This window comes from Drosophila yakuba, chromosome 2R (assembly GCF_016746365.2).
Source record: "Drosophila yakuba strain Tai18E2 chromosome 2R, Prin_Dyak_Tai18E2_2.1, whole genome shotgun sequence".
Classification (NCBI taxonomy): domain Eukaryota; kingdom Metazoa; phylum Arthropoda; class Insecta; order Diptera; family Drosophilidae; genus Drosophila; species Drosophila yakuba.
This window is the reverse complement of record NC_052528.2, coordinates 16,610,168-16,638,055: the sequence shown is the minus strand read 5'-3', so window position 1 is coordinate 16,638,055 and position 27,888 is coordinate 16,610,168. Positions and strand designations below refer to the sequence as shown.

General features: G+C 44.6%; 3 protein-coding genes across 6 annotated transcripts in view; 2 read left to right on the top strand and 1 right to left on the bottom strand.

The window, feature by feature from the left end:
* The window catches only part of LOC6530963 (platelet binding protein GspB), a 35,898-nt gene extending 8,425 nt beyond the window's left edge, over positions 1-27,473 (bottom strand). The window contains exons 1-7 of one of the 4 annotated variants that reach the window (XM_039372073.1): positions 27,365-27,473; positions 11,284-11,515; positions 9,314-9,954; positions 8,936-9,068; positions 8,577-8,785; positions 6,768-8,207; positions 14-309 (exon numbers count right to left, since the gene is read on the bottom strand). In XM_039372073.1, coding sequence (XP_039228007.1) covers positions 14-309; positions 6,768-8,207; positions 8,577-8,785; positions 8,936-9,068; positions 9,314-9,954; positions 11,284-11,515; positions 27,365-27,409 — 2,996 coding nt within the window. In that variant the 5' untranslated portion in view covers positions 27,410-27,473. Of the gene's footprint in view, positions 1-13; positions 310-6,008; positions 6,278-6,767; positions 8,208-8,576; positions 8,786-8,935; positions 9,069-9,313; positions 9,955-11,283; positions 11,516-27,364 lie in introns of those variants that run through there. The other 3 variants (XM_039372074.1, XM_015197297.3, XM_002091765.3) reach the window with 3 other exon arrangements.
* Positions 11,692-16,156, top strand: LOC6530961. Its single transcript, XM_002091763.3, has 4 exons — positions 11,692-11,873; positions 13,620-13,747; positions 15,641-15,694; positions 15,887-16,156. Exons 1-4 carry the CDS (start codon positions 11,792-11,794, stop codon positions 16,112-16,114), a joined length of 492 nt encoding a protein of 163 aa, XP_002091799.2. The 5' UTR covers positions 11,692-11,791; the 3' UTR covers positions 16,115-16,156.
* On the top strand, positions 23,153-27,028 carry LOC6530960. The gene is made up of 7 exons (XM_002091762.3): positions 23,153-23,724; positions 23,848-24,237; positions 24,297-24,475; positions 24,537-24,713; positions 24,818-24,964; positions 25,039-25,302; positions 25,497-27,028. The coding sequence occupies exons 1-7, from the start codon at positions 23,437-23,439 to the stop codon at positions 25,597-25,599; spliced, it is 1,548 nt and encodes a 515-aa protein (XP_002091798.1). The 5' UTR covers positions 23,153-23,436; the 3' UTR covers positions 25,600-27,028.
* Positions 27,474-27,888: the final 415 nt, after the last annotated feature.

Here is a 27,888-nt window from a genome sequence, read left to right as displayed (position 1 = left end):
TCGTACTACATACCGCATCTCAAAGTCGCGCAGCTCCTCAATCGTGAGCGTGTTGGTCACATCCAGCAGCTGCCTCATGTTCTCGTCCCGCTTGTGCTGTTGCTGCTGCTGATGCTGCTGCTGCTGCTGGAGAGTGTGATGATTATGGGCGTGGTTCTGGGGGTGGTGGTGCAAGTGGGTCGGCGGATGGGCCAGCTGCTGGGAGTTGCGCTTGCGAGCCACCAGCTCCTTGCCCTGCTCCACGCTGATGAAGTCCCCCTCGTTCTTGATTAGCAGCGTCTCGACTGTATTGTCCAGACTTAACGAGGGCTATAAAAGTAGAAAGAAAAAAAAGCGATGAGAAAATGTAAAGAGGGTAAAGGAAACATCTAAAAGAAAAGGGTGACTGTCGGAAGTATCGTTGATTGTTAAGCGGATTGCTGTTTTTTCCAATTGAATCGTAACTACTCGACCAAGTGCTCATGCCCCGATGACTTCATTCATTGCCACCATGAGCTTATAAATTTTTGCAGTGGTAGCACTCTGCCACTCGCCAAGGATTCGCCACTCTTCAAGGGTTTTTCCCCAGCGATTTAAAAAAAAACTTTTTGCTTTATCTACCCACCTTGAACAGGTGTTCTGACAGCCCATGCAAAAGCCTGGAAAATGCCGTAAACCTCTGCATTGCGTGTCTGCAGTTGCAAATTCAAATACGAATAGTTCCCGGCATTCGTGTCGAGGTGAATTTCCACTCCCGCAAATTTATGTTTTGCCTTCGTTTAACTGGCCAAGGACTATTGACCAGAATTTTGCCTGGCTTTTAGATAATAGCGCCTAATGTTACCCCTAATAAGCTTCTGCTAACTACTTCCTTCGTCACTAACCTTTGAATCAAGCAACTACCTTCTGCATAACGGAGAAATCCAACTCGAAGGTTTATTCAATTAAAAAATATTACAATAAAAATCACATTTAGCAATAAACAATCCACTTACAATTGCAATATTCATTTTTATTCATAATCTTCTGGTACATTTAGTCTATTGTGTTCTAATTGGTGTAGAAATTTCTCTGTTGTAGAAACATATTAGAGCTTGTACTTCTTGGAAAACCAACCAATTTATTTAGATCTCTTGTAAGTGCGGCAAACAAAGACTGCCAATAAACAAAACTCTATCAAAGTTCGGCTTTAAATTTGTGTGTTTCTGGGCAGAAAACAAATGACTGCCCATCGCCAGTCAGGTAAATTAAACCAGAATTTACGCAGACAGAAATGCTTGCACCATAAATTACACCAGCACTCGCAGAATATACATACATTTCGCCAAAGTCTACCTGAGAACGCACACCCACCCACCCGTATGGACACATTTATTTATTCAGCAAATGCCCAAATTAATTTGTGTATTTTATTGGCAGGCATGACAGTAGGGAAAAGCGAAAAAGTTCGCCTGCATTTCCACCCAAGCGCTAATTAATAATGTGAGAATGTGTGTGTGTGTGTGCGGGGCTCTAATGATTCCGCCCACTAAAGGTTCTCGATTTCACAGCTCCTCCTATTTAGACATTCCCACACTCGACACATGTATTTCAAGTGGCCAAGAGGGAAACTTTTGGTTATTACCAAGCCAGGGGAGCAATTTAATGGCGCCGAAAGGGGATGCGACACTTTCGCTGATGACGAAACCATCGCGAAAGTCCCCAACATCGCACAAGCAGTGACGCGCTACACGCGGCGTATGAGTAATATTGCGTTGGACATGCTGCTATGACGCTGCTCTTTTTCATCTTGGCTGCCATTTCCCATTTTCCCCATTACACAAACGCCGAAAATAGTTTTTCTTGCATCGCTTAGTGCGTTCGTTCTTTTATTTTTTTTTTATTTTTCTCGATTATTTTTAGCATCGCATTGCATTGGAGGAAAAAAGTTGCTACACACACCCCAGAGTTCCCGAAAAAACGAGAAAGAAAAGAAGTGCGATGAAGAACAGAACTTCTAGGGTAGCATTTAAAGGGAAATGATTGCCAGGGGGTTTTAAAGTTTCCTAACATTTATTTTTTTAAAGCTCTCTATTGTTTTTGGTGTCCCAAAGTTTGTAGCTATGAAATCGGAGTAGCTTTTGTGTGTACACTGTAGTATTGTGTGTAACAAACCATTTAAGTTGCTTTAAGACTGCACAGAAAAAGAACTTTAACTAATTTCTGAACATTCCAAACTAAGTTTAATAGGAAAACCATTTGTTATTAAGATCCGTGGGTAACCCACAAGTCATATTCCCATTTTTATCAGTTTCTCGCAGGGAATATTCTTATAGATTTCATGCTGATGCTTTCCAGTACTACGCAGCGCATTTGTGTATCCAAACTCATGAGAATTGGCTATTAAAAAGCAAACCGACTCGAGGTGTTAGGAAAATGTATAGAGCTCCCCGAAAAACATGCAAATAAAATGTTGGGAATTTCGAATCAAGAGAAAACGAAGCACGAAGAAACGAAAAAATAGGATTGTCAAAGGAACAGTCTACGTGCAGAGTGGTAGGAATCGATGGCAGATTGGCTGAATTCAATAAGCTTTAGCGGAGAAAACCAAGACGTGAAAACCAGAAGCAAGTGAACAGATTGGAATGCAATTAGATTCGGTTTTGTTTATGGCAAATGCAAACAGAAATTGTTATCAAGTTCGCAGACTTAACTGTGCAGAATGTTCGCATAGATTATAATTGATATTACAGGAGCTGCCAGTACTTATTTCACACCCCATCGACTTGCAAGCTTTCCAGCAATTTTGGCATCGCTTAAAAATACATTTAGTTTAGCAAGTATGTATTGAAAATAATCGCGCGCCATGCATGCAAATCACTTTTCATGTTTTTGTTTCATTTTTACGCCGCTCTGTGTTCAATCGCCTGTAAAATCCGGCTGAAAAAAGACGGTGGTCGGGGGGGGTGGGTGTTGGCCAGGTTTTCTGGCTATTTTCATGCCGCACGAATATTAAAAATAAATTGGTGAACTCGGAAAACTTGGAAAGCTTGATGTGGGGTCCGGCCAAAGTGGAAAACATATCATTACCGCAGGCAGACGCTGTTTAAATTGCGATTTTCCAAAACACCATAATTTTCACGCCGCACACTAATCACGATGTTGGCCGAAATGAAAGTGTCTGCGATTTGATGGACCGCTTTTCCCCCGAACAACAAAGTGAAACATTTCGGGTGATTTTTCCTCGTTAGGGGATTTCTTTTCCTAAAACTGAAACTGAGCACGCGGCAGACAGCTGAGCAAGTGCAAAGTGCAACTTTATAGTATAGTAAGGTTATTTACCTGCAGCAAACTATTTGCGCTGCTGGGAAATGTTTCCGCGAACGATTACATTTGGTATGTTTGGCATATGCACAATAACAAGAGCAGAACGCTCGCATATCTATATCTATATCTCCTTGTTGCTGTTTATTTATAGCAAAGGTTTATTTATGGCTGTGCTGCAGCAAGTGCAGTTGCAGATGCTGATGCTGATGCAGCTGTATCTGTATCTGTATCTGCTGTTTCTGCAGCAAATGCAGTAGTAGCCTTCGCCAAACCGAATGGGGTCAATGAATTTGCCATCAAAGTGGCTAAGTGGAGGATGAAAGCAGGTCCAGGTGTGCGGGGGCGGTTCATAAATCAGCTAATTAATGTCACTTTGTAAGGCAATTGGCCTCGAGCAGAATCGCACTGAGCGGCCTACTGAATCCGCCCAGAGACACAGTGCCCTCAAAATGGCAGAGGGAAAATGGAGGAGCGTGATTATGAAGTAGCTGCAGGGGTCACAGAGTATCAGCAGCCAGTACAGGCGGCATCAGGCATCAAGTGGCCGAATTAAGTAGCCGACCCGTTGGCAATTATCAAGTATACGCAGTGTCCAGCTGCGAGGAAAGTTCAGGTCCGGTCGGGCAATACTGTTGCCAATTGCTGGGTTCAAATCGCTGTGCTAAGGTTGAGGTGAACCTAATCGAGTCCGTGACCACAAAGCAAGTGGCGAATGTTTGGCCATAAGCGCGCTATAATTAGCCGCATTGGATATGGATTTTCGGCCCTGGCAGAGTCAATAACCGTTTCTCCCATTTATCATTTATCAATGATCGGCAAAATCGGCAACTAAAAGAGTGAATGGCCGCGGCGCTAAGTGAAAGTGCCAAAAAAAAATATGCTGGGGTAAACTGACCTTTGAAGGCTGCGGCAGCGAAATAATGGCCAATTAACTTGTGTAGTTGGCTAATTCAAATAATAGGTAATTAGTTGTGTTCAGTCTTTTGTAGTTGCATTTCATTGGCTTGCGTGTTTATGGTGGAAATTTAAGGTCCAGCAAGGACCAACCTTAAGCGATTTATGGCATCGAAGGCCATCGAAGGCCATTGAGCGGCAAATGCACTCTCGCACACATTTGCCTGAAATCAAAGGAAGCCATTCGACCACTCAATGTAAAATCAATAGGAAACAACAACCAACAATGGGAAAAACTGGGGAAACATGTTTGCGTTTCTGCCGATGTTTACTTTGAAGGTGGAAATGGCATGAGTGCAGTAAAGTGGGGTGCTGGGTGGATTAGACAACCTCCAAACGCCACCAGCCACCTCCCAACCGCCAACCGCCACCCACAAGGCTGCAATCGCCAACCAAGTGCGTGCCTGCTAATAATTCGCCAATGGAGCGAACAAGGTGAGCAGGTAAACTGAATCGAAGGAGGTGGGAGGTGAATTGGTAGATAAATCGACAGGTATCGTATCGTCCAAGTATCTGGCTGGGACGCATGCAATTTATGTAGATTTATACCGTCTCGATGCCCGCACACGCACACCCTGAATCCATCTGAAACTTACGGTGGCAATCGATCTACGCGAGAAACAATTACACTTTACACCCGATTGAAGGTTGGGCCACTAAATAATGGAGGATGCGCCACGCTTGGTTCTCGGGAAAAAAATCTCCACTCCGCACGTCGTTTCTTATGGCTTGTTTTTGGGATGGGAAATTCAATTGAATGGTACATTATACTCTTCCTGCCAGTATGCTGTGCACATATCTATATCTGTTGTTGTTTTTCTTTTGCACCAGGAAATGCCTTCGCGCTGAACATCTATAATCTATCTGAATCTATAGCTGTAGCCGTATCTGTTTTTGTATTTGTATCTGTATCTACATACTATATATGCACTTCTACAACACGCCCAGCGATTCTCTCTTTATGCATCACGGGCAAAAGTTCGAGGAATAAAATGCTAACTCACTGCCGTTTACAATGAAATCGTTAAATAAACTCGAACAGATAGATAATCTATATCTATATCTATATCATTATATTTGTTTGTCTGGGCTCCGTGACAAGTTCCCGCCCCCTTTTGCCGCCACTTTGGCGGCCTTTGCTTTCATGTTTTTATGATCCGATATGAGCAAGTAAATAAATAAGGCGAAAACAACCTGCGATCTGCTGCGGACTCTCTATAAACTGGGCAACTGGGTCCCGCTTCGTTGTGGTAGTTTATTTTGACATCTGTCATCGGGGAGATGTTCGGAATAATAAAGAATATCCCCCCCCTCGCATTTCGCTGTCACTTGCAACATTTTAATTATTTACGACAAAATTCATTGTGGGTCAGAAACTCAGAAACTCATTCACCGAAAGCGGCGATTGTGTCGCAACATCCCATCAAGTGGGTGTCCACTCTGATAACAAGCTATCCGAATTCCGATCTAGGCAGGAATTCATCCATAAGCACTATAGCGGACCCAAGCAGAGCGGAGCGGACTGGAATGGAAATTTATGACCAAATTGACGTCATTGTTACTCGATAAATCTCGCATTTCGCATATCGGCTGTTCGATGGATCAAGTCCATCAACTTGGTATCTTATCAACTGAGGGCTTATTGATGCCCCCCTATCCCTCCTTACTAGTTGTTGGCTCATTAGCAAAATCAATCAAGCGGAAGGCTTTGGGGGATTTTGTGGCATGTCCCCCTCGGCGCATAGGAAATATAGCTGCAATATAGTTACCTCCTTGTAGCGCTTTGAAAGACTGCGGCAGATGCGCTTGTAGAAGGGCGCCATAACACTAATTCACCGGATTTATAGACTTTGAATACAAATTATATTGTTGTGAATTGTTTTAGGGATTTATTATCCTTTTTACCGCCTTGATTGTTCGTAAGGCACTGCGTTTACATAGCTAACACAAACAGGTTGGCACTTTCAGTAACAACACGATCTCTAGATAATAATACTTCAGTGTGTTTGCTCGCGTTTCCGCTGCTTTAATGGCGATGCTTTGCTTTCGGATGGCGCTCTATAACTGACGAGATCGGTGGCGCGCGCCCCTCTTTTTATTAGCTGTGAAAATCTGGCGAGAGAGAAAGCGCCAGAGAGGAAAAGTGGAAAATTGGTAGTGGGTGTGGGAGCGCAGACAAAGCGGTGCGATATGCGGAAAATGCGGATAATGGAGAGCGGAATTGCATGGCAGGCAGCAATCCCACAAGGGAGCAAATCGAAGCTGGAGAGTTGGACAAAGAGATCTTCCGTTATCCGTATGTCCCCACACAGATGTGCTCCCAAGAACATTATCAATTGAACCGGCCCATAAATCAATAAGTACTCATTATCCGCGAGCGCCCCACATTGGAAAATTTCCTGGGAACTGGCAGCACACATGCAGGTACTATCCTTAGTAAGAAATCAAGGCGCATCACGATTTATATTTATAGAATAATATTAGATAGATTCTGATAGATTCAGTACCTTAATCTTAGGAGAACTCACCTGCTGCACGACGATGGTGGCACGTGGCTTGCAGACGGCGGCCGCCTCCAGGGGATTGGCGGTAACGTTGATGGGTCCATTGCCAGCGGCGTTGCGATCCTCCGTTTGGATGTAGAAGTGCTCCTCCTTCTGGTGGCGCTGCTTGTTCTTGAAGGATCTGCGGCGTGCGGAGTCCGTGGGACTGACGGCCGACTCGCTGCCCGGACTGGGCATCTTGTGGTGAAGATTCAGCAGGGAACCGGATCCGGAATTGGATACGGAGCCATGCTTGGGCGGTATCTGCTCAAACTTGCTGGCAATGTCCTCGAACTTGTTTAGCTCGGCGTAGGAGTGATCGCTGGGCGAGGAGGAGGACTTGGCCTGGGGATAGAAGGCATCCGACTGCGGCACATACTGCTGGTTCTCCCGTATGGTTGTGTGGATCACCGAATCCGGTCGGATGCGCTTGGAGTTCTTGCGCGACGGCGGTCGATCGCGCTCCCAGTCGCGCTGCTCCTGGTAATGCTGCTGCAGTTGCTCCTGGTGACTCAAGCGCGAGTACTGCTGGAAGATGTCTGCACCCGATTTTCGCTCATACACGGAACAGTTTTCCGCCTCCGAATCACTGCTGTTGCTGGCCGTCGTGGAGCTGGGAGCAAAGCACTCCCGCTGGATGCGCTCGTAGTCCAGAGCCTCCCGATCGAAGGGGAACATGGTACCGGGACCGGTGGCCTCCCGCAAGCATCGTTCGCTGCTTCCGCTCGAGGAACTGGAGGAGTACTTGCGCTGCTGCGCCGATGGCGATAGTTGGTGCGGCGGAATGTTCTGTTGCGATGGTCGCTGTTTTTGCTTCCCGGAGCTACCGAAAAAGTTCACATCCTTCATGGTGGGCGGCGCTGAGCTGACCTTGGATATGGCGCCCGTGGAGGCAATGGGCGTGGTCCGGCGCTTCTCCCGCTTCGGACTTGCCCGGCGACTGTGCGAGGGCGACACGCTGGGCGAGATGTGGTTGGGATCTCGCTCCCGGGGTCGCAGCTTCTTGCTGCGATTGCCAATGCTGTCGCCGCTGCGCTCGTCATCCTCCTCGTCGCCTTCACTGGCGGCCATAACTCCGTTTCCTCCAACCCCGGATCCAGGTCCTCCTCCTCCTCCCACTCCTGCTCCACATCCTGCGCCCGAGCCCACTCCGGTGTCTTTAGCTGACTCATTACCATAGTTCTTGAAGGAAAAGTGGCTAGTGGACTTTTCGCTGCTGCGCGCCGACTTCGGTGACTGCGGGGGATCGAAGGTGAAGTGCTCCCGCACTCGAGTGGGTGGCGGAGCCGTACTGGGCTCGCGCTCCCGCTCCTGGCGTTGGCTACCCGGCAAGTGACCGCCCGTCGGGTGGCGTCGCTGCGAGGAGAGCAGTGGCGTGGTGGAGGACGGTTCGCCGGTCAGAATGGACAAACAGGACTCCTGGCTCTGCAAGGAAACGTAATAACACCATAAGGCCAATATTCCCTTAAAAAAAACTCTTTCAGTAATGATTAACTGCTGGGTACATTTATGGAAATGCACTGGCAGTTTACGACTTGTAGGATAATGAAAATACTGTCCAAAGTGGTTACTCATGTTTAACGCACTAAAGCAATCAAAGAGTTTTAAGGGATGCATAAAACTTAAAAACGTTTAAATTGTTACACATTTTCCAATTCGAAGAATAAAAACCCATTCTGACTTTAAAAATAAAAAGGGACCCATTTATGGGCGCAAGTGAATAAACTCATGATTCAGTGCAAAAATGTTTGCTCCGCAAGCGGATTTAATCCGGAATTAAATTCCGCCACGTACCTCGACGCTGTCCTGGAGATTCATGTCGGGCCTGGGCGGATACCTTGAACAGCTCGTTAGTTCCAGCTCAGTGGCACCGCGTCCATTGGTGCCTCCCCTGCCGCAGCCCATGCCGCCGAATCCCTCGTGCTCCGAATCGATGTGGACGGCGGTGAGCAGTGGTTCCTCCAGCGAGCTGAAGAGCGGCTCACTGGGACCCGAGTTGTCACCTGGCAAAGGAGCGAAGGAAACGAAAGAAGGTCGGAAGAAGGTATGAATAGCAGAAGGCGCGGGCCAGATTGATTAGTTGATTAATTAATTCGGCCGCACGAGGACATCAATCAAGCAATCAGATTGGGATGTGTGTGAAAGCAACTCACCCATGTCCAGGGAGTCGCACGTCTCCGAGGTATCCGTGTGGGTCACATTCGTGATGAGCGTGCAGGCGGAGTCCGTGGACGTGTTAATGGTGGTGTCCGGAATCGAGGCTGATGAGGTGCCCATCACCACCAGCTGCAATGGGATTACAGGAATTACTTCTGCTCTGTTGCTTTTTAGCACTTTTAAAATGGATTAAATGCAAAAAGCTTTGTGTAATCTCTGTCAATTTTTGAAGCCACACTAGCATTTGACCAAGTGTCTGTATTAAATGAATACAAACGGCTTAGAAACTAGTTATTCTGTAGCACTTGTATCTGTTAAGATACTCAGATATTTTTGCATAATTTCGCAACATTTTGTTTTCCATGTATACATACCTTTGGCACTCCGCCTGCCGTCGTCATATTGTGCATGGGTCCACCAACGGAGTTGTGATAGGCACTGGACACCGGATTCAGGGGTAGACCATTCAGTGGAGTCGACGACGTGGTCGAGGCATTGATCTTGTTCTTGATGCTGCGTCCGCTCTTGAAGTACAAACGCCGCAGGGCAGTGGCCGCCGAGGAGCCGGACGCACTGAATCCATCGTTGTCGGAGCCGCTGGAGTTGCTGCCGCCGGAAAAGAGACCCGAACCATTGAGCTGAGCTGCCGCCCTGGTCGCCGTCGGCGTCGATGGCTTGGATCTGGACACATTGCTGGGTAGGGAAGAGGCATTCGATAGCCTTCTGGTAGCACCGGGATGTGGTGACTGCGTTTGGGACTGGGACTGGGATTGGGATTGCGACTGGGCGGGTGATGCGGCTCGTGGAGCTTGCGGTGACTTTTCGCTCCTTCCACCCGGTGTTTGTCCCAATGCCAAGGCCATCATCGCCGCCGATCGGGTGCTCATGTAACCAGCCGGTGGCTTGGACTTTCCGCTGCTGGAGCTGCTGTTGGAGTTGGAGTTGGATGTGGTTCTGGTGCTGCTATTGTTGTTGTGGTTACCCTGTGCGGCATGAGCAAGAGATGCCGTCATGGCTGTGTGCGAAAAAGGGATTAATAGTCAGGTTAGAGACATTTGCGGTTTCCTTTCTAGCTTTTACTTTCCTATTGCGGTTGCTTTTTATATGGTTTTGCAGGCACAAACACTAATGGCTCTTTGCTTTCTAAGCACCATATGTATGTACATATATTCAAACTGGTTTCACATATAGTTCTTTAAACGTAAATGTAATTGAAACTTCCTTGTACCTGTACTTTTAGAATAACAAATACAAAGGTTCCCATATAAATGCAGTTTAAACGACAACTAATAGCTGTGAACTACAACCCCCCTCACCACCGACCATCCGTAGTTCGCTCCTAAATCAACAAATAAAATCGATGGACTATAGCGTGACATGGGCACCTTACTCGTCGATGGCTCACATGTTGCGCCATTAAGTGAGTCAACCCCAAAACGGGGGGTAGCTGAGCTCCATTCTCCGGGGATTTTCCCTGGCCACAAACGCCGAGAGATTTTCGCACGTAAACGGGGCGAACTTTTCGTGGAAAAACAAAGCACACAATCAAACAGCGCTGAGATAATAATCATCAAATAATCGAATTCCATTCCACAATTAATTGTGCGGACGACAGAATTTCCCGGACATCTCACTCCCGCCATTTATGGTTGTTTATCCAGGCGCACTCAAGAAGATTCCCCATTAGATGATGGCCATCGCCATCTCCCCCAAGCTTACATATACATATGCTAGTCCACTTCCATGGACGACTGTCGCCTGGAGGTCAGGGAACTCGAGGCGCATAAAAAGAGGTCGACGGCGAAGAAGAGTTTGGCCCAGAATTTGCGAAAAGTTTGACAGGCCCGGAAATTATACGGGCAGGGCCATTTGCATGTTGCCATTGTACATTATTTACACAAATGTCGCGAAAACTATGTCAACTATCAGCCAACAGCCATCAGGCCACAAATCTTACTCGACACGCAGAGAAAATGGGTTCGAGTTGATGGCATTAAAGCACTAGTACTTTTCAATGCAAAGAACAGAAAACCATATTTCGAAATAAAATGGGAACATACGCTTACTAAATGATTTATACGTATTTTACTACTCACAGAGATAATGATCAATGTTTCTGAGTACCAAAAGTTCTACTCTACCATAAGTGATATTATATATAATGGTGTACAAAAGTATGCAATGTCCAATTTTCAATAGTGTGCCTACAAACATAAAATATTGATTTAGCTCAACGCATACTTTTAGACACCTTTGTAATTAGTTTTGCTACCCAAGTGATTTAAAAGCCAATTACGTGAAAGTAAATTTTTAATTTAATTTCCATTGAGACGTGTGCACCCACCTCTGGCTCCTCGGCTCCTGGAAGATGCAGTTCCTGCTCCTGCTACTGTTCCTGCTCCCGGTGCGGTGATGGTGCTGCTGGCGGTGCTATCGGCGGCGGTGCTGGTGGACGAGTTGGTGGTGGAGGAGGAGGCTGAAGTGGGCGGCGATGTTATAGGCCCCGCGAGGGCGGGGTGGGGCGTTGGGCTGCTGGTCTCGCGGAAGATGGGGGAGCCGGGGACATAGCGGTCGGGCTGTAAGCGACAAGAAAACGCGTTATTGTTTCCATTAATTACTGTTCAAATAGAGTTTCATTCCCTGTTAGCCCGCCGATAAGGAGTGTGTACCTAAGTATGCATATCGATATGTTCTTGCTATTGTTGTTTGGCATTTATCAAACAACAAACGACATGGACGGCTATCGAGCTCCACTCGAGTCAGTCAAGTGCCAGTTGTCGAACGATTCCAACGATTCCGGGATTCGCATCCGCAGCTGTCAGAGCTCGGAAATCGCAATAGAAGTCAACGCCATGAATCCGCCGCACGGACTGTCAAAATCCGTACTCTTCACGGTGCTCGGCGTCGTCTTAATGTCAGCAGCTTTCTCGCATGGTATTTCTACGGGTTTCCCTAACTATTTCATCTCCCATTACCCATCATCCATCACCCATCACCCATTACCCATTTTCCCATTTAAATCCTAACCTTACCCACTGATTGGCACTGAGTGCCCGCTTAGCAGGTCGTTTTCCGCTTAACTTAATTAGCTGTTTTATTGCGAAATTGCCTTGCCATACGACTCATAACTCATCGGAAATTTAGCGAGAAAAATCAGGTGAATTTGAAATGTGTTCTTGGCACTCATTTCGCCTCACTTTTCTGGGCATTGGACATAGAGACCTGATTTCCCCCCCACTTGATTCACCGAACTGTGCCTTCCGTTCTATTCTCACAATTCGGTGCGGTTCGGTTCATTTTCTTCTGTTTTGTTGTCGAGTTCAGCTGTCGACGTCACTCGCCGATGACCACATTCAAATTTATTGATTGCCTCACAAAAGCTGATACAAATCATTTTTCAAAGATCTCTATAGTCCTCCTCCAGTCACAGTGGAACGGTTGAATTTTAAAAGCGACATCTTCGGGGGCAGCGAACTGAGGGCACTCAAGCTCAATGGCTATCCTTAGAACTGAATTTTACATTTATGCAAATTACAAAGGACTTGGTTTTAATTTTAGAACCAGAATTCATCCCCCACAAGTTGCCGTCAAGTGTAAATGAGGCTTCCAAATGGTTACACTTGATGTCAGTTATACTTTTGGCATACAGTTTACGAATACATCACTCATACGCCATGTTGACATGATGGTATGCTGGTGTAAATCAATATGGAATTAAACTAGAACCATATTAAATAAAAAAGTATTCCCATGATAAACTGTTTGAAAAGTATGCTGCTCATTTATTAATTTACATGAGTAATACTTTGAATTATTTCTTGCATGGCACTGACTATTTTTATATACCTGAGTAAGCGCTTGATTCCCGCGAACTCATGACATTTATTTAGCGCCGATATCATATAAAATATTTAGCATTTTTCGCCGATTAGAGCCCATTGTGACCACACTCGGGATGATACAATGTTCTATCTTTCGAATACCGCGAACCGCGTGCCAAGAATGATCGAAGCGTGCCAAGAATGATCCCGGCGGTCAAGACTTTTATGCAGAACTCATAATGCAGATTGTGAACAGAAATAGATTCGTGTTCGTGGTAAGCGCTAAGGATTTCGATACACACCATTTCAATGTCTTTTGATTTCTTAGATTCACGTATAGCACCGTATAGCATATACCATTGTCGAGGGTCGAGCAAAAAGTCTCGTGTCATCAATCCGTTTACACATCTCGGGCCGCAGAAATTGTGGCCACTAGTGGGGCCATTACGTCACTGTTATTACACAAAAGGCTGATTCAAATATAGATTGTGCTATTCGTACACCCATATAGATAGATAGATAGATGGATATAGCCGGCGATACATGTCGAGGACGTTGTCGTGCCACTTGGCAAATAGACAGAAAGTCTGCTGCCAAAATTCTCACTTAAATTCAATTAATTATTGTGTTTTTATAGCCGCTAATGTTTGTTTTTGTCTGCATCCACTGCTCTGGGGGGCTGGCTATTAATAAATTCTAAGAAAAGCATAACGACAACGCTGTGATGATCACGATGATCATCAAAATCAAAATCAAATTTAAATTCGAATACACGAAACAAAACGAAACGAAAACGAAAGCCAACGTCATGACCTCGTTCAATCCTCTATTACAAATACATATATCTGGTATTTTGCAGCGCTCGATTGCTATGTGTGCACCTATTTGGATGGCTACAGTGATAACTCCTGCCTGAAGAACGCCAGTGCCGTTACCGTGCTCAACTGCACCAAGAAGTACTGCGTGACAATGCGCGTGGAAATGCGGGTAAGTCGGTAATAAATACTTATGCACTTTGTAATAGGAAATAGAAACGTAAAAAAGAAATTTAAACGTAAGAAACGTAAAAAAAAGTAAAGAACTTAAGTGGTTCTCCCTCGGCAGTTAATCTAGTTATAGTAAATTCCTTTAGAAATAAATACTTTTAAAGCCCCTTGAAAATAATTACACTTCTTGGATAGCTTTAAAGATGTTAGGAGTGATGTCTACTAGGGTTGGGTAAAAAAGAAACGGACTAAAAAACTACATGTACATATGCCGTACAAATTTCCACTCCTCCCACCACACTGTGCATGTGAAAAAGTGAGTGGAAGGCGGAAAAACTTCGGCCCTATCGTAAAACGCCCGTGGAACGTGCCACAAAATGCTCCCGAGCGTCGGCAAACGGGAATTGCGGAGCGTTTAACTCTTCACGTATGCCGTCAGCCATCTGCAGCCACACTCGCTCCCGCTCCCAATCTTCGCAATCCTTCCAATTTGGAGCTGCCGCAGCGCAGCTGTTGCGGCAACAAAGTGGCACATGGAATGCCTGATTTTTATGCATCGCTCAACTTTGTTTGGCTAAATGTTGCCACAGCTAAAGTTTCGCCCCTTTTTCTGAAATTAGCGACTGCCACATAAGGGATGAGCAGAAAACAAAAAAAATAGAAACAACGAGTATATGCGAATACAGAAGGAGCCATTAAATCGTGCCAGCACTCCACTTCCACTAATTAAATACACAAAGCTGCACTTTCCGCCTAGCTTTAACATTGAGTAACTAAAAGTAACCATCTTGTCCTGCTATTTACTCAAAACCAATTTGTTTTCATATCTCAGCTTACATTTGATATTGTGCAAGTAAACAGAATGCACAAACTTTGTTATTCAAGTAAACATAAATTGCTGTTAGTAAAGTAATTTTAGTTAAATTCAATATTAAATATTTTTGATCGAATTAAGTCAATCGGGCTAGACACTTTGCCAGTTGCAAAAGGTTTAATTCCCCCCTTTTGTGTTTCTGCAATCAAGTGCAGACTTTTCGATTATTTTCACAGTATTGACGCCGCTCGTCTGGCTTTAATTTTCACCAGTAAGCGGCTCAAAGCCAACGACCAACGAAAGGGCCTGTAAAATAAGCCCAAGAAGCGAAAACAGAGTGCATAAAAAATCCATTACCATAATTTAATGGAAAGCCAGAAGGGCGTATAAGGCGTATAAGGAGCACATACAGTGTGCACAGCGGATACCACAGCCAACAACTCCATGTAGCCGTTGGATCCCATGGAAGGCTTAGGCCAGCTTACGCCCCCACAAAGTCAACTTCGTCGCCTCTTTTAAGCCCCAGTCACCCCACTTCCCCCGAAAGTCTTACATAACCAAATGAGGTTTCCAAATTTGCTAGCGTCTCATTAGACGGGGCCGAAATCGCTGATTGAATTCCATGCGGATCAAAGCCGCCCGCCGAACAAAAACTTATGTTAGTCGCATTGCCAACGCTCGCCAGCCAGCTGCAATGCAATTAAAACTTTACCCGCCCAGCAACCAATGTCCCTAGTGTGAACTTTGTTTACGCATTAGCTTTCGGGCCATAGATTGCTTCGGTGCCGCACATCCACATCCATATCCACATCCACATCCAAATCCACATTCACATCATATGCATTTCACCCTTTTACCCGCTTTTTGCTTGTATTTCTTTTTGAGGCACTTGGGACCTGGGGCATTAATTACTTTGGCCGCTGAAACGAGGGCAAATGCAAATTCGATTCGCAGATACGAAATGCAAATAAGACCCTCTGTGAGCAAGCGTGATGATTGGTGGCAATGGGAAAGTGGGTATCATTAATCAGACGCGCATACATTTGTAATGTGGATCTCCTATTGCCATTGCCATTTCAGCGCAACTCGAGCAAGGTGATGTCCTTTCAGCGCGACTGCCAGGACAAACCGCTGGTAAGTTTGTGACTTTGTATTACCTTTATATTGTATTTCAAAGTTGTTTAAATGTAAATGCTTTCTCTAGACTTTCGGAGACATTTCTCAATGTTTTGAGTTTGCAAGTTCATTTGAATCTTACATTTATGTTCCACTTAAAGCAAGCTCATTTGATTGCAATACTGATTTCCTGGTTTCTTTCTCCTGCAGATGCAGTATGGCAATAAGCCAGATGAAACGTTTCGCACTTACTTCACATCCTGCCAACAGGACCGCTGCAATGGACACGATGGTCGGATTAGGAACTCGACAAATGGCAGTTGGGGCAGCGCCATACACAATGCTATTATTCCAGGAAAAGGTTCTGGTCAGGTCGTGGCTCTTAGTCCTTGTTTACCTTTACTTTTGACTATCATGGCACTTTGCCAGTTTCCATAAAGCTTTCGCTTTTAATACCCCACCAAAATGTGTTTCTAAATAGTTGCAGGGGATGAATACATACTTGCATGTATTTTGTATTCATAATTGCAACGTATTTCTTTTAACAGGTCACTTTAGCTGAACTACTAAATGCTTGAATTTAACAAGGCTTCGCTTTATCCTTCTATAACATCTAACTGACCCAATTAAAGTGGTTTTTCATGATAAAGCCAGATACCTTTCAGCTAAGCAAGGTCTGCCGATAACCAATTACAAGGCCATTAAACGTGGCCACACCAACTAATTGCTGCGGTTCGAGGCCAGTTGCAGGCAGGCGATGAAAAAGTGTAGCTTGACAGTGGATCCTGGATGCAGGATACGGATGCACGGATGGGCCGTGGGTGAAACCAAACCACAACGGTAATTGCAGCGACCGCCAGGCTTTTAGGCCAGCATCATTGGATCAAAGGTCGCCTTTGAGTTCCGGCATGTCCACGCGCTCAAGAACGACTATGAATTCCAGCTAATGACACTAAATGGCAACGCTAATGGCGTGTTTCTAATGGATTCGCTGACATCTTTACGTGTCGAAAGATGAAAACTCAAGTGCGATGTGCACAAATGTAATGTAAATTCGTTTTTGAAGGCTGGGCCCCCAAAAATTGCAGGCCAGTTAGAGGATGCCTCGCAGTAGCCTCGCAGATTCGACTATAATTCTTTTTTGGGTTAGGAATCAGTTTGGTTTGCTGATTTGTTTGTTTGCCTTGCCTCATTTGAGTTGCACGGAATAAATCTGAGAGAGCTTTGCCAAGTCCTTGACTTCTTAAGTACACATTTCTGAATTTGTGTTTGCCAAGCTCCACGCATTAAAGTACCCATGTGTAAAACGCCCGCCCGTTTTCAGTTTTCAGTTTCCAGTTTCGTTTGACACGCTTTTGGCGCTGTCTAAAAGCAAACAGCCAACAAACAAACAGCTGCGACAACAACAAGCACAACAGCCAACTTTACACGCCCCCTCTTCCCACAGACAAGTGCGAAGTGGTAAGCGAAAAGTGGGCGGTGAAAAATGGGCGGTGGGAAGAGGGCAGTTCCGCCCCTTTCGCATTTCCGGCTTAACTCCCTTCCGGCCAGACAGACAGCAAAAATCGAAACCCAGTCGCAAAGTGGACATGTGCTCTGCAAAATTGAATGACACGCCGATTTTCTACACGTTTTTTCACACACTTTTACAAGCCTTTGGGGAAATAATTCAATTTTAGTTTTAATACGTTTTAATTTTGGATGGAGTGGTGAACATTTTAAAATGGTTTCGGTTGGACGAAATCACTTTGCATAAATATAGATGTATCGTTAATATTAAAAACCGTTAAAAATAAAGAAAGCTTTTGAAACACATTAAATTTACTGTATGATAAGCCAGAGCAACCTGATAATGAAATTAAATTTTGCATTTTAAATTCAAACACATTTATCGCGGCGGAAAAATTCAGACACAAACTTCACGGCAGAGAAATAAAACACACACCAAGAAGTTGGCACCTTTAAGAAATGTATGAGTTAAGCACAACATATAATATTCATTAAAACATGAAAGATAAAAGAACTTTTTCATTTCAAAAGAAGACAAATTGCAGGCCGCAAAATGTGGAGCGTTCCCTAATTAAAACGTTTTTGGTCGCAAACGAAGTTATACAAACAATTATTTGTAATTTCTTGCAAATTAAGACAGCGGCAGTAATGCAAACATCAAGGTGGCGGCACTCCCAGGGAATGAGGCTACTTAAGAAATGCCACAATTTCGGAGCAGGAAGTAATTTTTGCTCGACAAATATTGACTTGATCCCAATACGAAGACAGCGCCGTGAAATAACTTGAAAGCATTCCGCCTCCACCCAGCTGAGGTGATCCGATCCCAGCGAGCAGTGGGTAGTGGGTGGCGCAAATGGCCGGTGGAGAGGATGAAGATGCTCACTTGGCGGTGGCCACCGCAACGGACCATAAACAACGGAGACACACGAAAATGGGCAGCGGTTGCGGTTCACTTTTTCCCCATTCGTATTCGCAGCTATCCAGCCCCCACAGAGAGCTACGGGAATCTTAGCTGCTCCCGCCTGCACTGAGAGAAATTATCTACCAAAACGTAAGAAATTACTTAGTTTAGAACATGGTCAATCTATTTTCAAATGATATCCAAAACATCAGCACTTATTTAAAGAACTCTGGTGACCCTAAAAATTGCATTGATTACTAACATAATCAAAAAATTATAGTATTAGTTTTTAATCACAATAAAGAGGAATGAAATCAAAGCTAAGAATGAATTAAACTTGTGAATGAATGAAACAGACTGAATAAAAAATCAAGATCAAGATGAAAGAAATACTTGATATAAATATTTGCTGGTCCGACTGCATCAGCAGCCATTCAAATAAAACAAAGAACATAATAATGAGCAGCAAAAATCACTTTCACTTCGTTTATTTATATTTTTTTCTTCGTGTAGACTGTGAAAAGGTGTGCTTACTGCAGAAATTGTAAATTCACTCGCCACGAAATGAGGACGCCACGGAATGTTGACAGTTCTCGGGAGGATGGGCCATAGTGATGGGCTGGTGCTGCGTTGGGATTGGGATCGGGATGGCATGGAAATCGAAATGGGGGAATGGGAATGGTTCCACATTTCTGAGTCAGCGGGTTGTCTGCACTAGATGTGCTGTGGGTTTTCTGCTTTTGGGTCTGGGGAATTGCAAATAGTTCAGACCGATTGTGATTGTGATGCCTCGCGCGGTCTGGTTATGGCCAATTGGCAATCAACAATGGCTGGGTGACCCGATGATGATTCCATTCCAGTACCAGTGCGTTGAACCCGTCCGTCTGGACGGCGAACAGCGATGTCTGGTCGATTCCTTCAGCCGCTCCGGGAATTGCAAATAAAATAATCGCACAAAGCGAGCGAAATGCGTGCCGGAAACTATGCAACCCTTGTCTGCTCTGCAATTGCCAATGCATTTGTAATTGTCTCTGGCTATTTGGCTACTGGGATACCTTGTCCGATCCGGGTTATATTGTCCTATAAAACGGACAGGTTAATTCACCCCAAAAGTGAGAGGGAAGAAAGCGAGAACACTTCGAGAACAGGCGTGACAAGTGAACGCCGTTGTATATCCGCCTATATTATAGGCATGCCTCATCAAATAAAGCTGAGCATGTGTTATAAAATTATACAATTCATTTTGACAAAATTCCACAAATTAATATGCGCCAAAAACAACGGAGAAAAAATACAAAAAACCTGCGAAGGCGGAACAGGCAGAAGTGAAAGCCACTTGATTTATGCCTTTTCGGGAATCTTGCAGAGAGGTGCACCACCCAAAAAAAAAAAATGCCGAAGAAAGTAGAACACTTTCGGGAAAGTGGGCGTGGCCCCTGCCAAGAGGCACGTCCGCGTTTCCCAGGCACAATTTCTTTGCACAATTCTTATGTATAAATTTCCACAGTTGCTTTTGATGTGGGTTACCAATGAATAAAATATGAGCAATATTCTAGGGGCAGCCAAGTTGGTGCGGTTTTCATTGATAAATGAAAATTTAAGTAAAGTAATTAAATTTAAATGAATTAAGTTGCTGTGGCTGGCAGTGTGGTTATGTGCCCCTTTACTCAATGCCATGAATTCAAATTAAAACATGCCAATTGCCCTAAAAATTAAAACTATGTTGTTTAATTTATTTATTATTATATTATATAAAAAAAACGGTTTAATGACCTAGTACTTGACAAAATCCAATTAATGTGATAAAAAGCAATTAAAGCTGTGTTGCAAAAAATCACGTGCATGGGCTATGTATATTCCAAAAACTTGTTGACATCATATTTCTTTAAAAAGTAGAACAATAATTAACACATAAAGCCGCCCACTCGGCGAAAATTTTGATGTGTGAAGGATGTTCAAAAATGAGAAAAAAAAATGGATTGCCATGCCTGGGCCAACTTATCTTGTGTGTGTGGCTTTTTGTAAATTTTGTAAAAATAATTGCTTCGCTCACCGATCTTTACACAAATGATTATTGATGAACACTTTGGCCTATTTTATCAAAATCAAAGCAGACGCGACAACGTCACTTTTGCCCCAATGAAGCGTGAAATTCGGACCGACAACGCGGGCAAAGCGCCAGCACACATTAAATCTTGCGAAAGTTTAACCCAACCATTCAAAAAACATAAAACAAAAAACCAAAAACCTGGCACACCTTTTTGATGAACTATAAGACCATAGACTTGGCGTATGAGATGGGCGAATTCTTTTTTTTTTTTGGCAAGTGCCGAAGAGCCGATGACGTCAAACGGCGGCAGTTGGCAGTTGGCAGACTTTTGGCCCAGACCACCAATTGACCAACCTTTCAATCTGTTTTCATATCATTTCTTTTTCGGGGGCACGCGTAGGTGGTGGTCGCTTATTCGTCTCCAGGAAATCCCCGTGAATCACCTGAGGGGAAGGAGCGGTGGTGGCACAGGATTTAAGGGGATTGTGTAAACAGAAAAGTCACCAAGGAATTCGACGCGGCCAGAATAATGCCGGGAATGCCAAAATATTGATGGAAGTCAAGCCGAGAGGCTTTTAGCGTCGCGTGCCAGATCCATCAGCTGTATGTATGTACGTACTACGTATGTATGTCTGTACATAGGAATCGCAAACGGAATCGGAATATCTCTGGATATATGTAGATGCATATAGTGGGTGAGTGTAATTCCATAGCTGACAGGCGGGGCGGCATTATCATCTAGAGGCGACAACAAAGATCTCCCGCTGAATGACCAGACACATTTATTTGTTTACACAGCTCGGTTGCCGTTGCCTCATCTTGACAATCAATTAATTTCCATCCCATCCCATCGCATTCGAATCCATTCCATGCCCGAGCACCTCCTGCCCCCCAGGAGAACGTAATGGTGCTGGTGTTGTGTCGACAAAGGCAAGTGGCGTCGTTGGCGCTAATTGTTTTTAATGAAAATTGCTAAGGATTTAATAAGGAAGAAGGCTGAACGCTGAACAAATGGATTTTAAAAGCCATTTCAATTATGCCATAAGTTTCTCATCAATCTGAGTGGTCACCACTACCACTACAACAACTGACACACGCGAACGGTGACGTCAAAGATTGCAACACTCGGCAAATTGGAGTCCTATGCACTTTCTATATATAGTCTATATATAGCGTATGGATCCGTACTATACTAGTATGGATATATCATCTTTGTCTGCGCCAAAAGTTCACTGACTTTCGCCTCCGGCGGCAAAAGACGAAAATAGTTTTGCACATTTTAATGAGCTTTGGCAAATAATAGCGAATTGCTGTTCTATTTTCAATTTTCATAACAAAAGTGCATTTGCTCTTTTACAAAACAAGCTTAATTACAACTTAAAAACCAAATCCCAACTATTGCACCAAAAGCCAGCAGAAAAACCGAAGTTTCAGCTGTCGGAATATTTGCGAATATTCTTCCAATGATAAATACTGAAAAAGGAGGTTAACCAATTTGTTCGCTTGCGGCTGGGGAAAGTGACAACGGAAAAATCACATCGGTGCTTTTTACAAATGAGTTTCCGTATTTCATTGGATGCATATGCGATTGCATTCTTGCTATAAATATAATACACATTTTCACTTTCAGTTGCTGCTCAAAACTGAGTCAATGCGATGCGTGGGCGGCATTGCAGCTGCAGTGGCTGAATTTTAATGACCCGACAGTGCCAAAAATAAGATTTTTAATTTTTAGCCAGCCAAGCGGCTAAATAAACGCGTCCATTTAAATAGAAATGATCGCGAAAGTGTCAATCGAAATCTGCGTGGGCCGATGGCCAACTGCAAGAAGTCAATGCGCTCATTAAGCAAAACTAATCCACGCAAAAAAATAGATTTGTGTATTCAAATCAAGAGGCAACATCAATCATGGGAGCGGAAAGAGTTGACAGTCGTGCCAAAACACAATAGTTCCGGAAGTTCAGGGTCTTCTCGCACTGAAGGTGAGTTAGTTTACCCACAAAAGTAGAAATAAAACGACCTTGGGGGTTTGCCAAAAACTGTGGCTAGTATGTCAACATTCAGGCAGAGAAATTGTCTAATAAGCCACAAGTAAACCAACTCTAGATATATTCCAAATAAGTGTAACAACATTAATGTTTATTGATTATAAAATAAACCAAAAACTGTTAACTTTTCAACTGGAAATGATTCAGAACTAAGAAACTTTCTTGACCGCAGTTTACATTTTACAGAAACTCTGATGCAAGTTCTAATTAAAGTTGGTATTTTGAAAATTGCATTTCAATGTACATTAAGAACAAAATTCATGGCTGTGGGACTTTGACAACAATTTAAGCCTGGTTAATTTAAAACATATTAAACTTAGAAGGGCATAGCTTTTTATTAGCAAAAGTACTGAACTGTGCTCACGTGCAAACATAACTTTTATCTGACTCTTGACATTTCCTGCCAGCTCCTTCAAAACTTTGCCACTCTGCTTTTGTTCATCATTTAAGCAGTTCGATAAGAATGAAGGCACTTTTCCCTGCACTTTTCCCTGTTCAGCAAATTGAGTTTTTCCCAATAAATCTTAAAGCCTAAGCCCTTTGCAGCAGCTTACAGTTGCGTAGAAACTATTAAAATGAGCGGCAATAAATTTGCTGAAAGCGCTGCTGTGTGTTCGAGTCTATTGCTTGATTCAATTACGAAGGCAAAACTTCGTTTTCCGGCCACCAAAGGCACGGAGACCGGATGCACTACAGTGTCGTCCTTAAATGCGTTATTTTCGAATTCAATCAACTTTTTGCCGTCTAAAAGTATGCAGCACTAATCGGATATACGATGAACTTTCACGGCAAATCTGAGTGTCTGTCAGGGCTTCACATGATAGATAGCAAATGCAGGGGAAAAGAAAGAAAGTATAGTAGTACTCGATAGTATGACACTTGCAACTATCGAAAAAACGAAAAAACCGAAAAAAACCTGGTAGGCCATGGGCTGTCAGAATCGATGGCACATCCTTCAATCGGCAATTGAGGCAAGTCATTCTTTCGAAAATTGTCGCAGCGAGCAGAGCTCTTGAAAAGTAATAAAAAATAAAAATTAAATTCCTCTCATTGAGTCGTTGTGTTCCGTGTCGAGCAGAGTACTTGATTTTCGCAGCCAGCACGCCGCGTGTGCCGTTCTCGTTTAGATCCAACCACATACCAAAGTCCAGGCCCAGGTGCATCCAAGAACACCACTCCATCCATCCATCCAACCCATTCGATTCCATAAAATTCGATCCAATTAAAGTTGTAACAATCGAAGCTTGAGAAAATGGTTACCGACGCCCAGGACACCGTTGCACCCAAGACCAGCAGCACCAAGGAGGTGCAGTGCCAGCACTCCGGCACCCTGGATGAGCCCCAGGCCCAGGAGCCATCGCCTCCGACCACCGCCCCCCTGGCCACGCCCAAGAGCGGCCGCGTGGGCATCTTCAATGCGGAGGACTTTCTGTCCCGTGCCCAGTTGAACGACAAGATCAACAACATCTTGCGCTCGCCCACCAAGGCGCCCAATGGTGTGCGCCAGCGTTCCGTGTTCACCAACAACAATCCGTCGCCGGTGAGTAGAGTTGTCACTCCATTGCACCATAGGGTTGCCAGCCACATGTCAAATGGGTTTTTGCCAGCTTTTTTTTGCAAGCGTGGAGCTAATATGATAACCTTTCCCAATGCCAATCCCTAGCAAGCCACCATGCGCTTGGTGTCGTCGATGAACAGCCCATTGGCACCACGCCTGAGCAGCCTGTCGCTGAGCGGTGGCATGAAGCGCGGCTTGGAGCGCGGTAGCAGCAGCAGCAGCATGGGTAATAGCGCCAGCGTGGGCACCAGCACCGTCGTCCTGGCCAAGGAGTGCTCCAGCCAGACGAGCAGCTGCGCCCGCAGCTACATGCATCTGGGCATGCATGCCGCACCGCACTCTGGTTTCGGTGTCCTGCCGCAGACTGCTGCAGGTTCTGGGTTCGAGGCCGTTGGTTTGGACATGGATGCCGCCAACATAACGCGCAGCGGCAAGAGTCTCACCGGTCGCTTTAACACTGGCTATGGCTATGAGGTGGATGGAGCCTACTGCATGGTAGGTGCATTGATTTTCTTCCCCCCTCCGTTTGTGGTATAGAAATATGTGATCCCTAGCCACAGGCACATCACACCCAGCAGTTCCCATCGCCAATGCCGCCACCACCCTACGCCCTGGGTCGCGTCAGCTCGCGCACCTTTGAGTTCGACAACAATACACCACCGCCGTGTCCGGGATCTGGACCCATTGCCATGTCCAATGGCACCATCCAGCTGCGCCTGCGCGAGGGCGTTCGGTAAGTGATCTTCGTGGGCACTTAGTTGCCTCAATAACTGCAAGATATCCCTTATTTTCAGTATTGACATGACTCTGGACAAGGCTGTGCGTGTGCTCAACCAGCGCAGCATGGTGGCCGTCGCCTTGTCGCGCAACTGCAGCAACTCGGCGCTCATCCATCCCAATGGAAGGATTCTGCAGAGCGGCTCCAAGGTGGAGATCGTCACCTACGACGGCATGAAGGCCAATAACTTTGTGTAAGCTTAGAAGTTGTATAGCACCTGTAATCATTCTCATTACATTTTAAGCAACAAGAGTTGAGTCAGGTGTGATAATTAAATTTCAAACCATTTCCCCGCAGTCGCTATGCCAAAATGTGGTACAAAGGCGTCAGTTTCACTAGCGAGTCCTGTGCCCTCATCTATCTGGTGGACACAGCTGGCACACGCACCACCACCGATACCTTCACCGACCTGACCAAGGACTACACACTGGCCGTCTTCTATGAGTGAGTTGAGCACAAACAAAATTTCGAAAATCAATTCGGCAAGCTCCTCTTTCCAATTAACAACCAACCAACAGCGATTCTCGCCACGGCCCATCCTTTATGTCTGATGCCCACGACGTAATCGCCAACTCCACCTACAACTGCGCCGAGGACGGCACCGAGGTGTACGACATCAATGGATTCCGCATCACGCAGGCGGCCGACGGCCTGGTGAAGGTCACCCGCCAGCACAACAAGTGCCTGATTCGCACCAGTCCGGGCAATGGATCCGCCACTCTGACCACACCCGGCATCCACTGCACGGCATCTCTAGGCAAGACCTCGCACCTGTTTGTCCGGTGAGTTGACGCCACTGCATCCACGCCTATTTTTGCAGTAATGATGCACTCAAAGAATCGGTTCTACACTTTGGCAGTAATTGCCAAAAAGCAGTAAAACACCTTTCATACACAATTCAAAAGAGTTGAACACCGTTTTGACATGAATTTGATTATTTGAAGATTGCTATTTATAATATCCTTCTTTTTTTCAGTCGTAATGAGAAGCGCATGCATTTCGACGGGTCCTGTTTCATTGTACGCAATGCTGGTCACTCGGCCGGATTCAATGAAAACAACCTGCTGATTGTCTACTAAGTACCGCTCGCATCATGGGATGTGCACCGCGTTGGGTGGCAAAACCATGTGCCACCTATGGCCACCCAGCGGGTCAATTGAAAATCACCCCATTATACCACCAAATACACACATCACTAAAGACACACACACAAGCACACCGACTCAAGCGTCGATATAGTAACCCCGCAAAAAAAACAACAAAAGAAAAGGAAACGAAAACATTGGAAAACTGGGGCCTCGGCGTGGAGAGGGATCAGATCATATGAGAAAACCTGGTCATTGAAACAAAAAAACAAAAATTCTAAATGTAAAAGTGCATTTAACAAAGATAGCTCGAAAAAGTGCGCGAGCAACGAAAACTGGCGATCCTGATCCTTGAAAGGAATTTGCTCTTCGATTGCTCGACGTAGGCGCAACGCAACCACTAGGGAATTAGTTTTAGTCCTAAACACACACTCTCCTGTCTCTAAAATATTCCTCGATATCCTTGTTTTTATACGCATACAATTGTTTTGTACGGGCAAAAATAGCAGGTGGAAAAATCCACCTGATGCCTGAAACGCTGGCCAAGATAATGGGATTTCGATCAGGGCCAGCGTTTGGTGTTATAAAAAGAATGTATTCGTTTCGCGTTCCGCTTTTTTTTCGGCCTTCTCAGTCTAACCAAATTAGTTACTAGCGAATTTCCATACGTTCTACTTTTAAATGCAAACTTTTTTTATGAGCCAGTTTCGACAAGGATGAAAATTGAAAGTTGCAAAATTTCCACGACAAAAAAATAAGCGAAAATTGTGAAAATGGTTTATATCGAAATTGGCCTCTGAGTGGAGAGAGTTAGCTAGAAACGTTCGGCCCACATAACACCTGTGTCAATTCAGTTAGTTCTAAGTTACCAGTTAAGATTAGTTAACCCAGTTACTGCAATCCAACCATGTTCATCCTCACCCGTACACACACACAACCACACACACATCAGCATGCACACACGTGTAAAATGAGTGGATTTAGTGCTTAAATTTCCAAGTGTAGGAGTAGTAGTAACACTACCACACTCGTGAAACACAGTTACACTCGTACAAACACACACAGACACACACAAATCCATTTAATGACAAGGAAGAAAGAGAAATTGTAACTGAAATGGTATACGATTTTTAATTAGCTTACGAAACACTCATTTAAGAAAAGGCAGTCGTCTTTGAAAACCAAGTTAAAACACGCGCACCCTTGTGAATTTACATGCAAACATCATTCCTCTCAGAAAATGAGAGGCGTACAAAAAAAGTGAAACACCTTGCAATTAAACCTGTATAGCCTTACAACAATCTCCAAAACGCTAAATTTAATCATCATGTAAATCGAAATTTATGTGTACAAAAATCGATTTCAAAATGTAATACATGAAAATCCTAAATAAAATAAATTCCGTCTGCGCAACTGAAATAGATTCGCATAATTTTGTGAATTCTCATGGGTTAATTTTTGGGTCCAGATACAATTTACAGCGGCTCCTGGCAACCATATATTACCTCACACCATTCCTCTGGCATTGTAAAAGTACAAGAAAATTGCTTTACGACTACAATTCACATTACAACCCTCATGGAGGAATTGTGCCACCTGAAGGGCCATCAGGACTTCAAATCTTTCCAGGCTTAAAGAGTTTTTGAGCAATGGTAAATATGTATAGAAATGAGTTGCACGTTGTAAAATTAATTCAATTTAGGCCAAAACGTTTTCATAAGCAAATATTGTAAAAGATGAGGTCTTCATATGTGTTTACCTGCAAACAAATCCAAAAGCACAACGATATGGGATCGGCAGTCATGCAGACTAAGCTCTCCAACAGACTTAACCTGGAGTTGGAGCTGCCGGTGGAGTGGCGGACCGTTGGCAGTGGCTGTTGATAGAGATTAGTGGATAATGCTGGGGCGGAACTATATGCCACGGCTGACTCTGTCATGGGAAGAAAGTTGGTCCATGGTTAGCGGGTACACAGAGAGAAAAGGCGAAAAGGTGAGCGTAAGCGAGGCAGTAAGAATGGTGCGGAAGCCACATGGCAAGGATACTCAAGCGGCGGCGGCGGTGCTGAGTGTCTCCAGCTGAGGCGGCCAGAGACAAAAACATCGCTAAAATACATCTAAGAATACGTTTACTCTAGTGCTGCGAATCAAATGAAGACCCAAACCCAAACCCAAACCCGCACCCAGCAACCTGAAACATGCAACCTGAAACTAAGGAGTCCTGAATCCTGAACCTTATGTAGCCGAGGAGCTACGGAGCCATAAAGGGCGAACCCACACATAT